We start from the raw sequence: 17,156 nt of genomic DNA, 5'->3' as shown, positions 1-17,156 counted from the left end.
GGCGGGAGGGAGGAAACGCAACTGGTCACTACGAGCGGCCCACAAAGACAGAATGAGGTTAAGTTCCTCGCCTTTTGTCCCGATATAGTCGGTGGCCCAGACCTTAAGAAATATTTCTACAGCAGCTTCAAAAACTGCTGTTGGAATTTGAATAACACAGTAAAGGTTAGTCTATTTAGTTAGGGCTCTGTGATTTCATTTGCAGCGTTCTTAGCAAATAATTAACCGTTTCTTCCCTTTCAGGCCTCGACTCCTTCCTTTTCCTGCAGCCCAGTCAAACTATTCTCTTCGCACGGCTGAAAGATGTAGTTGTGATCGACGTTGACTCCAGGACAATTCATAGAAAGGTACAGTCACTACTAATCTGACTGCAAGTCAAAACTCTGACATTTAGGCCCCAGAATGGCTCTCCTGTATTCGCGACCAAGAGACGCCTGCAGGAAGTCTCTTCTCCAGTGGTTTGGAACAAGCAAACCCGGCCCGAGTCCATTGGCGTATTCTCCACGTCCACTTTGGCTTTAGCGCTGCTGTCTTTAAGAACCAGCGAGGGCTCCATGCACTTGTCGAGCATTGCAGGCTCGTCTTTTGGATGCCCGCCTGGCAACTACCGATAATCCAGCCTGTGATACATTTGCTTGCCCACCTTCTAGGCGGTTTCCATAGTCGGCGACGAAGTCTTCAGTTTCAACCTGGCCTTATATCCGGATGCAACTGAAGGAGAAGCTTATACGGATATGTCCAAAGTAGACGGAACCGTGGCTCTCAAAGTGGGCTGCATTCAGATCATATACCTACACAAATTCCTCATGTCCCTCCTGGTAAGACTGCCAGCTGCGAGTTGTTCTGTTTTTCACATGGCATGGAAGGAAGTCTTTCTGTTGGGATGCAAAAAACAGAGAATCTCTCTCTCTCTTTCTGTGTCATATGGGTAACAGGAAGCTTGTTTAAATACCACCGTTAAATATCATGGCCTGCTGCCCCCTTGGCCCATTCCTGACCGGCAAACCTCTTGCTTTGTCCCAGAATTTCCTCAGCAGCTTCCAAGTCGCCACCGAGGCCTTGAGCGCTGCTACGGTGCAGGCTGCCGAGAAGGCCGCCACCAGCATGAGGGACTTCGCCCAGAGGAGTTTCCGCCTCTCCATGGACATCCACCTGAAGGCCCCCGTCATCATCGTCCCGCAGTCTTCCGTCTCTTGCAATGCGGTGGTCTTTGACCTTGGGCTGATTAAAATACAGAACCAGTTCAGCCTGGTGCCGGCGGAGGACTGCTCGCTGCCCCCCATCATGGATAAAATGGAGGTGCACCTCACCCAGCTGAAGCTGTCCAGGTAAGCCCGTTTCCTCTCTCTCCCCATGGAGCACGGCGGGATCGGGCAGGGCTCCCTTACGTTTAACCCCACGATAATCGCGGGATTTCCTCTAGGACAATCTTGCATCGAGCGGCTTCGCAGCCTGACATTCAAATTCTGCGCCCGATTAATCTGGAGCTTTCGGTCAGCCGTAACCTGGCCGGGATGTGGTACCACAAAATACCCCTGGTGGAAGTCCGAGGTTACCTCGATACCATCGGCGTAAGTTAATTTCTCTTCTTGTCGTGCGGCTGGGACGTTTCTCCCAGGGTCCCCATAGAGGGGAAGCCAAGAAAGACATTTCTCCTTTTAAAGGGTCAGGAATGGCAGCTGCCCCCGGTTGGCTTCGTTCCCATTCACCAGAGGCTGCGGGCGGGAGGGGGCAAGGGGAATCCTTCATTGTACCTTCCTCCTCCTGTGAGGAATTCTTGGCTTTAATGCTCTTATTCATCCCAGTACGAAGAGAGGTGCCTTTTCTGGTCTACATCCTTAGATGGACGGTGGTTCTATTGTCAACAGTGGTTGCCCTCATGGTCTCGAGGGGACCCTTCCCTTTTGCCCTGTTGATGACAGAAGCAAGGAAAATCGGGAGGGGGCGGCGAATGATAAAAGCTGTGGAGGCCCCTTCCCAAAAGGCAGATGAATGGAGTTGTGTATTGGACGGGCAGGGTTGGAGTTAGTCCCCCTTGTTCCGTGGCAATTCGTTCCGTCTGAAGAAACGTGGAACCTGCTCCTCTCTTTAGATTATCCTGAGTCAGGAGGATTTAAACGTTCTGCTTAAAGTTATGAATGAAAACCTGGCTGAAGCAGACAAAACCGACCCTGGGGCAGAACCAGCAGCGTCGGCGGAAGGTAGGAAATCTTTGTGTGCGTCCCTGTCCCCAGGTTGCGTAGTTGGAGCGTTTTTCCTGCGGGGAGTGTCGGAGGGAGCTAACCTGCCAATGCTCTTCTGTGGACAGGCAGGCGGGTGGCAGCAGACAGGGAGGGGCTGGTGGCCTGATCCAGGCTCACAGCTCATGACTTAAGCTCTTTAAATTAAAGAAGCCCTGGTCTTGCATCAAGGGGGGAGCACGCCTTCTTTAAATGGAAGTCTCTTGTTTTGGAATGAGCAGGCAAGGCCAGAGAAACGGTGCCGTCGGCTGGAACTCCGAAATCCAGCATCTCGGAAGAAGCCCTGACGGACGATAGAACCAGCCTGCTGCTCAACTTCGAGATAAACAAGGTAGGAATTGCTGTCTCGATTCAGTTGCACTTACCCACGGATCCTCCTTTTTTAAAATTTATTTTAAATATCGCTTATTTGCTTGGCAGTGGAGCATTCAACTTCTGCATCAGCCTGCAGCAGCAGATTAAGCCTAATTCAGACCCAATAAGGTATCCCGTTTCCTGAATAAGTGCTGGCAAGAACAGCCTTATTTGCGCTCCTTCCTACGGCTCCTTTCTGGCTTCATCCAGACTGGAAGAGCGGGTTATTGTTAGTGGTCCACCAGTTGGTTCCTTCCCAGTGGGCTTTCCGTATTTCTCTGGAGAGCCTCTCCCCGCCCTTCCAGGTGATGCCAACAGCTGAACTTGGCAACGCTCCTGTTTTGCCCTCTTGTGGGCAGGAGAGCTGAAAAGGGACGGGGGAGTTAGCACCCCCCTTGCCCTGTTCTCTCCTGGCTGGTGAGGTGTCTCAGGACTCCTGAATCAGAGCCCACCTTAATGGTGCCTCCATCAGGACAAGTCGAGGTCATAACTCTGTTCTGATTAAAGGCTCTGTTGACTCCAGAATTTTTGGCGTATTTGTGAATCTGGCAGACCTGAGTTCTTGTTTCTTCCTACAGCACATCCCTGTCCTTGAAGATGGCTTGGCAAAATGGCAAATGGAGATAGACAACTGAAATATGAATGGCTGGTGGAATTTTATGTCTCCATGCTACCTTTAATCTACTTTATTTTCCCCCTTTCAGGTTGTAGTAACATTAACGAAGCAAGTAGAAAGGCAAAGCTTTCCTTTATACAGGCTCACAGTATTAAAACTCGGAAGTGAAGGTAGAATTAAAATGCACGATATGACTCTTACGGCATATCTTAAGAAAGTCCAGATGAATTGCCTTGAATTCACTGGTAAGTCATATTTAATGAAGGATTTCACCAATAAATGTAACTCAGATTACACGCAGGTTTTTAGAGGACAGTGTTCTAAATATTTCAATTTTGTGGTCTGAATTTTTATTCTTATTCGTTGTGCAAAGCTCTATTTGAGTTTTAAGCATTTTAAAGAGTCTCGTTTAACTTGCTATTTTTCCATAAAGACTCTCATTTTCCATGTTCCTCTAATTATAAAATTTAAAATTTGGATAGTTTAAAAAAGACTGTACAGAATGTCTGCAGCTAGAATTGTGAGAGACTGTTACTCTTGGTTAGTTTTGACTAAAAAAATCCCTAAAGAGAAAAACTAACATTGAAATATACGGTATAACTTTGTGAAATAATGATTATTGGAATGTAAATTTTTAATACTAAAACAACCCAGATTCTCCTCCTTAGGCAGGAGGACTTCATCAAGCTTATGAAGCATCTATTTATATGGATAATTTCCAAGTCTCTGACATTCTACCAATTATTCTTTTGAGGAACATCGCATCAATGAAGAAATTACCCTCCCTACTGTATCAATCCACTTTTCCTTGCTTAGGGGCTCCGTTGTCAGTGAGTGGCTTTGGCTTACAATGGTTTAAGTATGAATTGTATTCTTTCTTTCTACAGATTCCAAAGGAGATCCCTTAAATATTATTAGTTCTTCCGATGAATCTGGCAAACATCTTCTCAAGATGGAATATGTTAAGGTTAAGCATTTCTTTAAAACTAAAAATTACTGTGGGGTATTTTGAGTGGGTGCTTAAAACAAAATTGGCAGCGTATATTTTATACAGAGAATCAAAGTGAAATAATGCAAATTGATATATGTCACAAAAAGCCGAATGGAATCTTAGTTGCTAGAGGTCTCTGCTAGAAGGCTGGATGGTGTTGGCCTCTGTCTCTCTCATGACCTGCGTCAGTTACATGCGGGGGGGGAGGGGGCTCATCTCTTATTTCTACACGGGGAGGGCAGCGCATCTTCCTTCCCCCTTTTCTCTCTTGAATCAAACGGTGCCCGGCTTGGTCTCTTCTGTGGCATTTCCAGGGGTGACGTGGTGTGGGGCTTACTCTACTGAGATAGCAGCTTGCGGAAATAGTTAGATGTTGAACCCGGGGCCGCCTGCAGGATACAGTAAAAAAGAACAAGGAGCGGGCACGGGGGTGGGATTGGACCAAGGGGAGCTTTGATTGCAATGCTGTGTCCCACACCGTGAGTTTTTCAACCGCACGTCCCTGCCGGAACTTATCAGTTTGCGTGAAGATGTGTGTGTGCGTTGCCATTTGCTGCAAATTGAAATGGCGATTCTCGTTTAGGCCGCTGTGGATGGTCCTCACTTTGACACCGTTTACAACAGAACAAAGCAGCTGCTGAATGTGAGTATTAGGACGCCTTATACTCTCTTAACTACCCGGGGGAGGGTGTCCTTTTGAGGACAAATGCTAGTTTAACTCAAAGATTTCAGATTCCAAATGGATTTTTAAGCCAAATAACTCCCATTTATCCTACAGGGGCTGAAGGGCCTTTTTAAACGACAGAAGGAATGGAAATCTGCTTTCACACCTCCTTCATTTATCTCCTTCCTTTTTTTCAGGTATCCTTTTCTTCGTTAGACTTACTTTTGCACACCGAAGCCTTGCTTTCTATCATGAATTTTTTCACATCTGCCTCAAGTGGTCTCGTGCCAGCTGAGAAGGGGGCTGATGTAGAGCAACCACCAGAAGACCCCAAAAGAGGTGTTTCAACATCAGGTATCGGAGGGCCGACCTCTCTCTCTCTCTCTCTCTGCCAATTCTATTTAATACTGAGGAAACAAGGGGATCCCTTTGGATCTCGATGAGCTGATTAAATCCATTAATTTAAGAGAAGTATTTCGAATTTCCAAGTTTCTTGGCGTGGGTTTGAAGTGTCAGTGTGTTCCCTGCCACAAGACTGGGAAGGAGGAAGAGGAAGAACATGGCTGGGGATAAAGGCTCACCGCGCGGACCGATCTCCTCCTGTTCCTCAGGTGCTGCCCCTGCAGCCAGCCCGGATGACGCGTTTGACTTGAAGCTCACGGCCAAACTGAGTGCCTTTAACATTTTGGTCTGTGACCAGAAAGCTGATATTGCAGATATACGAATTCAAGGTAAGCACATTTGAAATAATGCACGGGAATTTAAAAAAAACTAAAATTCAGCTCCCCTCCTTCCCAGTTACTTTATTGCTGTAGGATGGGGTCCTTCTGGTTCCGTCCTTGGGCCAAATATACTTCCTATAGCAGCAAGAAAGGAGAGCTAGTAGTGGACGAAGTGTAAATTCCCTGAGAAAAACCCCCCGTGTCCGAACTCCCGTCCTCTTTTAGTTTGCCCCTTCTTTCTTCCCAGGCATGGAGGCCTGTGTGTTTACAACAACAAAGCAGACTGAGGTTTTCGCCCGGCTTCGGGATTTCATCATCACCAACGTCGATCCGGAAACGGTTCATAAAAAGGTGAGTGTGGCATTGTGAGTGCTGAAATGATGGAAGCGTTAGGAACAGAAAAGTGCACCTGAGTGCACAGAGAGTAGGATTGCACGCTCTGGCCTGTTCACACGTCGCCTTTTCCCCTCGAGATGGAGAAACCGAATTGGAGGGCAGGGCAATTCCTAGTGGAGCTGGAAGCTTCTGAGGGGCAGAGCCCGTTTTAGGTCACAGTCCGACACCCCAGGGGCCCTTTTTCCTTGCTGAGGGGCAGACCAGACCAAACCATGATGGGTGTTCTGTCTCACCTTCCTTCTTTCTCAAAAGATGAAAGGGTACAAACTCACACAAACACACAGGCAGGCGGGCTGGCTGGCTCGGATTTCACAGAGTTAATTCTTTGGAACTGATAACGTCCTTGGCATTCCAACACGCTCTGCCTGCCAAGTCCGAACTGATAACAAGTAAAAAGCTACTCCCAGAAAATCACAAGGCAGACCATAAAATCATTCACAAAGAAAACCTGAAGGAAGAGTAAACTTTGTCCCGTACAAAGTTCCAGCCGACAACACACCCACTTTTATCCCCCTGTGGGCTGTGGCTCAATGACTCAGCTCACTCTCTGACCCTCCCACGCCTCCTACGTTGCTGCTCACGTTTCTCCCCACGAGGCTGCCTAGGATCAAGCCAACATTCTTCCTCTTGACTCCCTGTCAGGGGCTGCTCCGATTAATGCCTTCCTCCTCCTGATTAATCTCAGGCTGTTCCTCTCGGTTGTCTGATGAAACCTGAGGCATTATCAGGGAGGAAGGTCCTGGGGAGGAAGGCAATCCCAGTTCCTCCTCCTCATCGTCCAAGTCCTCTTCCTCTAACAGCACAGGCTAGGGAATCGGAGCCACAACAATAGGTGATATCGAAGAGAGAGAGAGAGAGAGAGAGAGAGAGAGAGAGGCAGGCTCATGGTGAATCTCATCTTTGCAGACAGTCTCGATCCTGGGAGACGAAGTCTTCCGGTTCACGATGTCCCTTTATTCTGATGCCACCCAAGGAGACGCTTACATGGACACGTCCAAGGTGGATGGCAAAATGTCTCTGAAAGTGGGCTGCGTTCAGATCGTCTACGTGCACAAATTCTTCATGACGCTTCTGGTAAGCGAGCTGCTGCTTTCTGTTAACTTGCATCGGTCTTTCCCAACCTGGAAACATTCAAGATGCGTGGACTTCAACTCCCAGAACTCACTTCATCTCTCAGCCCCGGAAGATGAAGGGAATTCTGGGAGTTGAAGTCCACGTGCCTTCAAGTTGCTAAGGCTGAGAAACAATGGCCTACATTGCCGTTTTCAAACGTCTCATCACAAATGGTACAAAAGAAGAAAGTTGATCCCGTCAGTGCAGAGCTTGGTCATACCTTCTTCTTCCTTTACATTGTGACACTTGAGAATGAGATGGTTGGAAAGCTATAATGCTTGTTTTAAACTCTCTTTCTTCCTCACCTGGGGGATCCATGTGCAGCTTCCTTTCTTGACCTCCGGGCGGTGCTGCTTAATCAGGCTTGTACTTCTTCCCTTTCTTAGCATTTCCTCAACCACTTCCAAACGGCCAAGGAGGCGCTGAGCGCTGCCACGGTCCAAGCGGCAGAAAAGGCCGCCTCCAGTGTGAAGAAGAGCTTTCGCCTCTCGATGGACATCAACCTGAAAGCTCCCGTCATCCTCATCCCTCAGTCTTCCGTGTCCAATGATGTCTTGGTAGCCGATCTTGGCTTAATCAGAGTTTGGAACGAATTCACCCTGGTCTCCAGAGAGGAGGAGGAGGAGACGCCGCCTCCAGTGATTGACAAGATGGATATCCAGCTCACCCAGTTGAAGATCTCCAGGTATGTCCGTGGTGAAGCTCTTTCCCCAATGGCTGCCCATTGCGGGCTTTCCTTGCCTGCGGTTGCCGTGGGGTTTCTCCTGGCAGTGGGAACACTTTCCTGCAGCAGAGCAGCATTCCTTGGAGGCTTGACGGAGACCCTGCACGGCTCCGTGAGGGCGTCTGAAGTGCAACTGGTGGCTTTAGCCGACTCCCTTCACTTTGGGTTGAGAATGCAAGCATAAACCAGAGCAAGTGGCAGTTCTAAGCCAACCGCCTTGCCTTTCTTCCCCCCATCAGGCACAGGGAGGGCAGGGTAGGGCCCCTGTATCGAGCTAAATTGTGTCAGGGCAGGACAGCCTGTTGGACTGGTGGCTGCCTCAGCTTTAATCCAAATCCGGCAATGGGAACGGGGTGCCTGTTGAAAATGTCTAACAAACCAAAGCAGACTTGCCCCAGTGAAGCTCCACGGAAAGGCCCCTGTGGTGGGGTTTGCATCAGACCAGCGGTGGTCCAAACCTTGGCCACTTTAAGACTTGTGGACTTCAACTCCCAAAATTCCCCTGCCAGCATCCCAAGTAAGTGAGCTTGAGGCCTTGAGGGGCTATTCCCAGGGATGCCACGCGCTGCCGGCTTACTCAAAGGGCCACCCTGGGACTCTCCATCTGTTCCCCTTCAATTTGTAGGACTGTGGTGGGCAGCAGCCCTCAGCCAGACGTTGAAATTTTGCAGCCGGTCAATCTACGGCTGTCAGTTCAGAGGAACTTGGCCTCCGATTGGTATCTGCAGATTCCAGGGATCGCCATCCAAGGAGACTTAAAGGCCATGCTGGTAAGGTCACAAAAAGAGCCACCATCTCTGGGGAGATAAGCTGTGGATTATAATTATCACTGGAGTTCTGGTGGAGGTTACACCGATTTTGGCCTTGAAAGGAGCTTTGATTTTCCAGGCAGGCTGATCTCCGCTTAACAAGTTGAGGGTTTTTTACATAAGGTTTTTTTTTCTTTCCCTTCTGGGTGGAAGCATTCCTGCCTGTTTTGAACACAATAGAAAACCAACAATTTCTGCCTTTTTTGACAACGTTGCAATCACTCTGTGTGTGCGTGCACACACACACACGCACATTTGCTACTAGACACTAGCTAATTCATTCAGACCCATCAGAAGGACAGGCAGGTATTTCCTATCTGTGCTGGCAATGCAATGCATTTTCCCCCAGAGTTTGCAATCTGGCCTTTGGAGGTGTTTATGAAAAGTGTTGTGGGGAGACCTTGTGCTAGCCTAAGATTGATCTTTCGTCTTTGCTTCAGGTTGAGAGAGGGGGCAAAAAAAGCCAAAATGGGTAGCGTTGCCGGAGGAAAGCAGTTTAATAATAGACGCTTCTCTTTGCAGATCTCGCTCAGTCAGAACGACTTGACTTTGGTCATGAACATTTTGCTGGAGAATCTCAGTGAAGCCGTTGCCGATCCTAAAGTCACACACACCTCATTGCCAGATGCTCAGAAATTTAAAAAGCCCAAAGTTGAAGCTGTGGCCGGCCTGGATGAAGGTACATCTTTCCCCAAAGCTCAGCGTTTAATTCAAGGAGTCGCAAAAGGCATCGCTTGGTTGTTACCGCCATCAGAATGAAAGAGTTTGGGGTGTTAGCTCAAAACTTAGACATGAAAGTGGCTGGGTGACTTTGGGCCATTCACTCTGCCTCGGCCAGACGACCTCACAGGGTTGTCATTGTTATGGATAAGAGAAAAGTTAGATGGGTATGCTCCCTTGACTTTGGCAAGAAATGAAGGTGGAATAAAAAGAAACGGCGTAACAGTTTACGTCGGTCTTTGGCTCTAATAAAGTTTCCATTCGTGAAATGAGATCAAACAGGGTTGGCACTGAACGGAAACGAACGACCTCCGATACCCGTCTTCAGACAAGCAATAGGCTGCTTCTAAACCCCCTCCTCATTTCTCAATCCTCCAGGAGCCCCTGCAGAGGAAGCACCTGGTGAAGCCCAGCTGAGGAAAAGTGTGTCCCTGATGTTTCATTTTAACTTTGAATCGCTCTCCGTGGTTCTCTACAAGGGCGATAAGAACCAGGTTGGTGACAGTATTTTTGAAAGGCGGTTTCCTAGTGAAACCCGAGATACAGCGTTTAAAAAAGACCACGGGCCAACGAGATCAGTGTGGTCCAAAAACGGAGAGTTTGTTCCAAAAAACACGTGTGAAATTTTATCTTTGAGTTCATTCCCCATTTGTGTGTGCCCCTGCATATACGTGCACACACGCACACACGCACACTGTTGATCACTCCTCCAGCCTTCCCTGCCCCCTTCCAATTCCTGGCCCCTTCTGCCCCTCTCCCCTCTGATATTTGGGGGGGCTTTCTCTGTTGACCACCTGGGCATTACAACATCAAAGTCTTACGACTGTTTTTCGGAGAGAAAGAGATTTCTTCGATGTTATTTGAATTGGGTGGTTTTAATAGAAAACATTTCTCCCTCTGGTTCTTTCTCTGCCCAGACTGGGAGAAGCCCTGAATCTCTGGGCTGTGAGACTTGATCCCTTTATCCTGGGCATTTTTATATCTCGTAGAAATCTCAGCTTTCGCTTCACAATAGCCACTTACGCCTTGGAGAACTCCGGCTGCATTTCATGAGCTCATCGGGACAGATGTTTTCGGACGGCTCTCTGGATGTCAGCACTAAGATGGAAACTTGCACCCTGGATGATCTGAGAGAAGGGGTCGAGAAAGCAACCGCAAGGTCAGCTGTCCAGCAGTCATTTGAAACCCCACCTCTCTGCCATGGGCGCTTTGCTTGACACACGTGGTCAGCCATTCAAAGAATCCACCTCTTGCACAGAGGAGATTGGGGAATTTGTTTGAAGGTCTGTTGAATACGAGGCCTCGCAGATGGTGGCCTTCTCACTAGAAATTCCAGGAATCATAGCCTCGGGGTAATTGGAGGATACACAGCTGGATTAATCTGTTCCAAGTTCTTCCATAAGTCCGACCGTCTCCTCTACGGATGCATTATCTGTTTTGCAGGATGCTAGCCAGGAAAGACGGTAAAGCCGATAGCGTCATGATCGATATCGACTACAAGCAAAACAAAAACGGGAGCGACATCGTGGCTGTCTTGGATCAGCTGTATTTGTGTGCCAGCATGGAATTCCTGCTGACAGTGGCCGACTTCTTCATTCAGTCCGTGCCTGCAGCCAAACCGGCAGAAAAACCAGCCCAGTTCGCGTTGAAGCCGGCTTCCCAGGGAAAGCCCGAGAAAGGTCGGCAGACGGAAGGAATTCTGCACGGCTGTTTGAATATCCTTGATCCTTACTCCCCGGGGCAGCTTTGCACTCTTTAAGACCACGGGCTTTATTTTCAGTTTAGGCCCAGATGTGTTGCTCCGTGGTCAGAGCGGAGGTGTCAGAGCAGGGACTTGAGTGCAGGATGGCTTCATTTTTATTAGCCATGGTGATGGTGGTGTGTGCTGTTACCCTGTGGTGATGACCTTTTCCTAGATCCCTAACCTGGATCTAAACCTTTACAGCTGCAGCTGCACGACCGAACATGTCAGTGGTAGCAAATATCTTGGACCCAGAAATCGTGTTTGTGGCCAACTTGACCAAGGCCGATGCGCCTGCCTTGGCGGCTTCATTCCAGTGCAGCTTCATGCTGTCGGGGGGCTCTGGGGCGCAGCAGATGACCGCTCGGGTGGTGGACGTCAAGGTGCTGGCCTGCCCCTTCCTCCGGGGGACGGCAAAGAAGGATGTCACCACGGTGAGCCCCGTGCTGGGACCTTCCCCTTGGCAGGGGGCTGCTTTCCTGCCAGTAGGAAGGGGGCATTGACCCCAATATGCTGCTGGTGTTCTTTTAGGTGGTGCATCCATGCTCTTTGACTGTGGAAGCCGCGATGGACACTTCTGGAGTGCAAAGCGTGGATGTGAACATGGACACCTTGATTGTGAAAGTTAGTAACAAATTGCTGACCCCGGTGCTTAGGTAATGTCTAGAAAACTCTGCGGCTGACTTGAGAACTACAGCGTGTAGAGTAGAAAGTCCACTATTCCAGGGAGGATCCCTGCAATACACACACACACACACACACACACACACACACACACACACACTCACACAGAGTCTGAGCCTTCTGGTCCTCCATAGTAAAAACGTCGGTTTGATTTTATCAGGAACAATCTCACCATCACTCCGAATTTATATGTAAATAGCAGCTCTTCAATGCAAGCTGATACGTGGACCCCCCTTGAGTTCATTCAGACTTTGACAGGGAAAGTGGGGTCCTGTGGCTGGGGAATTCTGGGGGTTGAAAGGTGTCGGGTTAGAAAAACGCTGGCCTACAATTACTGCATATATCATAACCGAAACGCTCAGCTCTACTGTCCTTTTTCATTTTTAAGGTGTCACCAATAATTCTCAACACTGTAATGACTATCCTGGCTGCTATGAAGCGACAGGACCAGGAGGAAGAATCTGAAGGGACCCTTTGCAATCCTGTGGACCTCTGGAGCATCAAATCTGTTGACGAGTGCCAGAGTTGGTTCCTGGGCGTCGACATGGCCACAGAGGCCACGGAAGCCTTGCTAGCCAGCGAGCAGAGTGCCAAAAAGGAGCATTTTGGGGTGGAGGTGAAATCGGTCCAGGTCACCCTGGAGTGCGGCTTGGGCCATCGTACCGTCCCTTTGCTGTTAGCAGAATCTGCCTTTTCTGGAGCCGTGAAAAATTGGTCTTCTCTCATGTCAGCCCGAGCTGATTTGACACTGGAGGTATGTAAACAGGGCCGATCCCTCTGCGTCTGGGGCTTGACCTCGCAGTGGGTTTCCCTGACTCTGGAGTTTGTTAGTTGGGAAGAGAGAAAGCTCTGGTGTGCTTCAGCCTTGTGTTCCGTCTTGCATCCCAGATGAATTATTACAACGAAACCCACGCTCTCTGGGAGCCTCTGATAGAACAAGTGGATAGAGAAGGACATCGCTGGAACTTAAAGCTGGAAGTAAGCAATCGTCTCACGTTCCTTTTTAGCCCTTTGTTTTCTGCGCGTGATGAAAATGCAAAGGGTGTTTTTTTTACCATGCTTTGGGGAAATTGGTGGTCTGGAACTTCGTTAGGCAGCGGGACATTTAATCTCCTTGTTTCAGTTGGTCCTCTGTCGCACAGATGAATAGTTTTTCAGTACCAGAATCAATATTAATTCAATGCAAGCAATTATGCAAATGTTTTCTCTAATGTTCAAATAGCTGAAGAAAATGCATTGTTCTGCATTATGTTTAACACTAAAACACCACATATTAAATGTATTTAAGCCAGTGCTTCCCAAACATTTTCCTTCATCACTTTATCAAAAAGTCCTTTTTACGCACTGTAAATAAAACACCAACTGCACAGGAAAACATAGGGGTTTGTTTGTCACTACCCAAAGAAAAATCACTTTTATGCAATTTTGGGTAATTTACTCAGGAAATACTGCTTTAAGCACCGGGAACTTCTAAAGTAAGAATTTGCTTCCCTTTAAAATCCACATTTGCCTCATTGTGCTATTTTTCTTCCCACAAGATTAAAGGAACGCTTTGTCTCCGTTCATAGTTCTTCCTTTTATTTTGGGGGAATAAGCAAGTTCCTAATTTGGGTATAATGCTTCCTTTATTCTAGACTTTCATAGATCAGGGGATGAATTACTGTCCAAGCCAAACCTGGGACACCAAACTGGGCCTCCGCCGGGGTTCCGGTGGGCCTTTATTGGTCTTTTTCCTTTTCCTCCGTAGATGAAGACAAACCCGGAGCAGGACAGGGCCCTGTTGCCAGGAGACGACTTTATCATTCTACCTGAACCCCGGCAGCTGATTTCCATCTCTTCCAAAGACACCATGAACATAACAATGTCCAAATGTTGCTTAACGGTCCTTAATAATCTAGCCAAGGTGAGCGCGATGAGAGAGGAGGAAGAACCCTTCCCCTCATTCGGTTCAGATAGAATTCTCCCCTCTTTTAATTTCTTTGATGGGTATTTCACCACCCTTCTTCAAGTAGTAAATGTTGGCTTTGTCCTTAGGGCTTCTCGGAAGGAACCGCTTCTACTTACGACGCTACTTTGAAAGACAGGGCTCCTTTCACAGTCCGAAACGCTCTGGGAATCCCCGTCAGAGTCCACACCTGCAGAAGCCTCCAGGTGGTGGGATTCCCTAGAACGGATACTAGCCTCCACGAGCTCGGACTTGACCAGAGCTTAGAGCTGGAATATGCCACCTCGGAGTCCCTGGACAGAAGAAGGGTTAGCATCCTCCGTCGCCAAGACAGCTCTCTGCTAACGCTGAGCTTCGGTAAGGTACCCCAGCTGTCCATTGCTATAATGGTACGTTTTGTTTCTTGATCCCTTTTTTTCTGTTTTGTTTTTTTCACTCTTAAGCACTTTTTACGTGTAGTATATTTGTGGTCAAGCAGCGGAGAAATCAGGAGGTTCGGGCAGTTCGAATGAGTATAAAGATGGACTGCACGCTGAAGCTCCCCGCAAAAACCTGAGCTACGAACGGTCCGGGGAAACGAGCGGGAATTACGGAAGCATTCATGGCTGGGATGGGCGTGGCTCTCTTGCAGCTCCCAGGCTTTTCACGCGTTTGACCCCTCCCTGGGGCTCAGCCTGGTCATCTCCTCCCTCTGTGTTGTTATAATTAGTGGGGTTTTCCCCCCCTTTTCTGTTATTTTTCAAAAAGGAACAATCAGTCAAAAAACACTGAGCTTTGGGAAAATGAAATAAGTGTTTCCAAATGATTGAATGATTTTCAGACAAGAACTTTTTAAAATGCTTCCTTTGAAACTAGCGTGGTTTACCACAGTTCTGTGACAATAAAGGTTTCATTTTCCTTGTAAGCCGATCAAGTTACATGCCTTAGCTGTAAGCTCCTGGGGCACGAATTATAGTTGAGTTGTAAGCTGATTTTATGTTTTGCAAGAAACAAAGGTGAAGGGGTAACATAAAGAGTCGTGTTTTGATGCCAAACAGGGCCGGAAGGCTACAGTGAGATCTCGGCTGTCCCCATAGCCAAGCCAGGGCGGAGGCTCCATAGTGTGAGAGCGCCCCAGAGCAGCTCCTCCAACTCCGTCGTGGTGCAGATCGATGCAGAAGAAGGGAACAAAGTGATCACCCTGCGCTCCCCTCTCCAGGTAAATCATGTCGTTGTGATCCTGCTTCAGTGCGTGAAGCCTTGCACATCCCACTCTCTTCTAGCACTGATGATGTTCCCTAGTCGGGTCACGAAATGTCTGCAAGAAACCCACCAAGCCTAGAGACCATCAAGAACTCTACAATTCAACCCTGAACCACAGAAATTCTCCTCTGTTTTAACCATTAATATATTCATGTATTATTCATATTTATTTTCCATTTCAGATTAAGAACCACTTCTCTGTCCCGTTTATAATCTACAAGTTTGTTAAGGATATTAAACAACTGAAGCCTTTAGGCGTGTCTCTTCCAGAAGAGGAATTTCATGTTCCGTTGGATTCATATCGGTAAATATTTCACTTGTTCAGATACTTAAGCGGTTCTATTTATTGCAAAGTATTCCAAGAGTTTGGGCTCCCCCCCCCCCATGCCAATGTCTTCTGCTTTCTGTGATGGGCTTATTAGATGTCAGCTGTACGTTCAGCCAACGGGCACCTTGAAAGGACAATATGAGCCATCCACAACCTACATATCTTGGCAAGAAGAACTGCACAGGAGTAGCGAAGTTACCTGCATGCTTCAGTGCCCGGCCAGCGATATCAGTTTCCTGCCACTCCGCTTGAAAGCCACGGCCGAGCCTGATGAGCTCAACTTCATTGCGACTCACAAGGAGAACTGGGAGCCGGCCTACCTTATCCATTTCTACCCCACGCTTACCCTGCAGAATCTTCTACCTTACACTTTGCAATACATCCTGGAGGTACGTTAGTCAAGAGGGACTCTGGTGCAACTCAAAAATGGGCCAGGGGGTTTCAGCATTCAGTAAATTCCTTCCTCTTTTTGTTTTTGCAACACATCAAAGTTTGTCTTTCTTCCACAACTCTATTGGCTGATACTTAAACTTTGCCCCGACTGCTTTTAACTCTCTCCATCCTGTTGAAAGGGAAATAGTTTTAGAAGCATTTTAGAAATAGGGTGGTGATGAACTGAACAGCATATTATTTTCCTCTTTAAAAAAAGAAAGGGGGCCAAGTTCAGTGTATTCTAGGATACAGGTAGCACCTGTATCAGTCCAGGTGGGTGCACAAGAACGAAATCATGAGCAGTTGTGTCTGAGGCAAGTGTAGGCCGTCTACTCCAGATGTCTCCAACCTTGGCGACTTTACAGCTTGTGGACTTCAGTTCCGCAACCAGCGTGGAAGCGGAGGTCTTAACGCCTCTGAGGGTTGCTGAGGTGGAGAAAGGCTGGTCTAGCTGAAGCGGACAATCTTAGCCAGGAATTGCGCCGAGTTCTCGAAATTCTGCCCTGATTGATGATGGAGAATTCCTGTTGCAGTTTGTTTTTCATACTCTGCCTGGAAAAATTACGGTCCTTTTCTACTTCCGCGCTGTTACAGACAAAGGGTGTCCCCAAGTTGTTTTGACAACGTTTTAATTGTGCCTTGCCAAACCTCAGTGGTCTAATTCCGCCTCAGGGTCCCAAGAAGGGCTTTCCCTCCACACCAGCCCCACCCGATTCTGCTCGCCGTAACGGTTCCCAATGCTCTCCGCAGGGCATGGCTAAGGCCCACGAGCTGCACGAAGGAAGCGCTGCCGACGTTCTTCACGCGAGAATCGGCGGGGAGCTCATGGAGCTGATCCTGCTCAAGTATCAGGGGAGAGACTGGAACGGGCACCTGCGGGTCCACGATGCCCTGCCGGAGTTCTTCCCGGTCTGCTTCACCTCCCAGTCGGCAGAAATGGCTACGATGGACCTCTACGTCCACGTCAGGAAAGCCAGCACCCACACCACCCTCTCGGTGTACAGTCCCTACTGGATCATCAACAAGACCTCCCGGGTCCTGCAGTACCGCGCCGAGGATGTTTACGTGAAGCACCCGGCAGACTTTCGGGACACTGTCTTGTTCTCCTTCAAGAAGAAGAATATTTTCAGTAAAAACAAGGTAGGAGGCCAGGCTTCCGCTCCACTTGCCTGGAGGAGCTCTGGGCTTTGCAGCTCGGGTGGTTTTCACTAATAGCGTCGTTTGCAATTTGGAAAGGTCGGGCTCCATCTGCTTATAAAAATTGCCTGTTTCCCTTGGCTAATAGCCCACTGTCTTTGAGGAAGCTCCTGTACATCTAATCAGCTTGGTATTGATTCGCCCTCTAGACAGTGCTGGGCTAAATGTTCCCTAATTAATTTTATAGCTTTATTTTTTTTTTTCTTATTTGGTTTTCCTGATTCGCACTTTATTGCAG

At 48.2% G+C, this 17,156-nt stretch overlaps 1 protein-coding gene across 2 annotated transcripts in view; it reads left to right on the top strand.

The window, feature by feature from the left end:
• VPS13C (vacuolar protein sorting 13 homolog C) overlaps positions 1–17,156 on the top strand; it is a 50,264-nt gene that overhangs the window by 17,680 nt on the left and 15,428 nt on the right. For both annotated transcript variants that reach the window (XM_087941945.1, XM_087941946.1), the window contains exons 31-59: positions 244–347; positions 651–818; positions 1,024–1,328; positions 1,424–1,571; positions 2,093–2,201; positions 2,462–2,571; positions 3,299–3,455; positions 4,098–4,177; positions 4,785–4,844; positions 5,063–5,219; positions 5,477–5,596; positions 5,835–5,938; positions 6,890–7,057; positions 7,483–7,781; positions 8,446–8,590; positions 9,152–9,308; positions 9,728–9,843; positions 10,339–10,508; positions 10,793–11,028; positions 11,295–11,524; positions 11,622–11,714; positions 12,163–12,528; positions 12,663–12,752; positions 13,522–13,677; positions 13,809–14,076; positions 14,757–14,917; positions 15,144–15,265; positions 15,384–15,678; positions 16,472–16,861. In XM_087941945.1, coding sequence (XP_087798071.1) covers positions 244–347; positions 651–818; positions 1,024–1,328; positions 1,424–1,571; positions 2,093–2,201; positions 2,462–2,571; positions 3,299–3,455; positions 4,098–4,177; positions 4,785–4,844; positions 5,063–5,219; positions 5,477–5,596; positions 5,835–5,938; positions 6,890–7,057; positions 7,483–7,781; positions 8,446–8,590; positions 9,152–9,308; positions 9,728–9,843; positions 10,339–10,508; positions 10,793–11,028; positions 11,295–11,524; positions 11,622–11,714; positions 12,163–12,528; positions 12,663–12,752; positions 13,522–13,677; positions 13,809–14,076; positions 14,757–14,917; positions 15,144–15,265; positions 15,384–15,678; positions 16,472–16,861 — 5,084 coding nt within the window. The remainder of the gene's footprint in view (positions 1–243; positions 348–650; positions 819–1,023; positions 1,329–1,423; positions 1,572–2,092; positions 2,202–2,461; positions 2,572–3,298; positions 3,456–4,097; positions 4,178–4,784; positions 4,845–5,062; positions 5,220–5,476; positions 5,597–5,834; positions 5,939–6,889; positions 7,058–7,482; positions 7,782–8,445; positions 8,591–9,151; positions 9,309–9,727; positions 9,844–10,338; positions 10,509–10,792; positions 11,029–11,294; positions 11,525–11,621; positions 11,715–12,162; positions 12,529–12,662; positions 12,753–13,521; positions 13,678–13,808; positions 14,077–14,756; positions 14,918–15,143; positions 15,266–15,383; positions 15,679–16,471; positions 16,862–17,156) is intronic.

This window comes from Pseudonaja textilis, chromosome 13, assembly GCF_049901715.1.
Source record: "Pseudonaja textilis isolate UNSWEBS1 chromosome 13, rPseTex1.2, whole genome shotgun sequence".
Taxonomy (NCBI): Eukaryota; Metazoa; Chordata; class Lepidosauria; order Squamata; family Elapidae; genus Pseudonaja; species Pseudonaja textilis.
The sequence above is the reverse complement of the archived record's forward strand: the minus strand, read 5'-3'. Positions and strand labels throughout refer to the sequence as shown.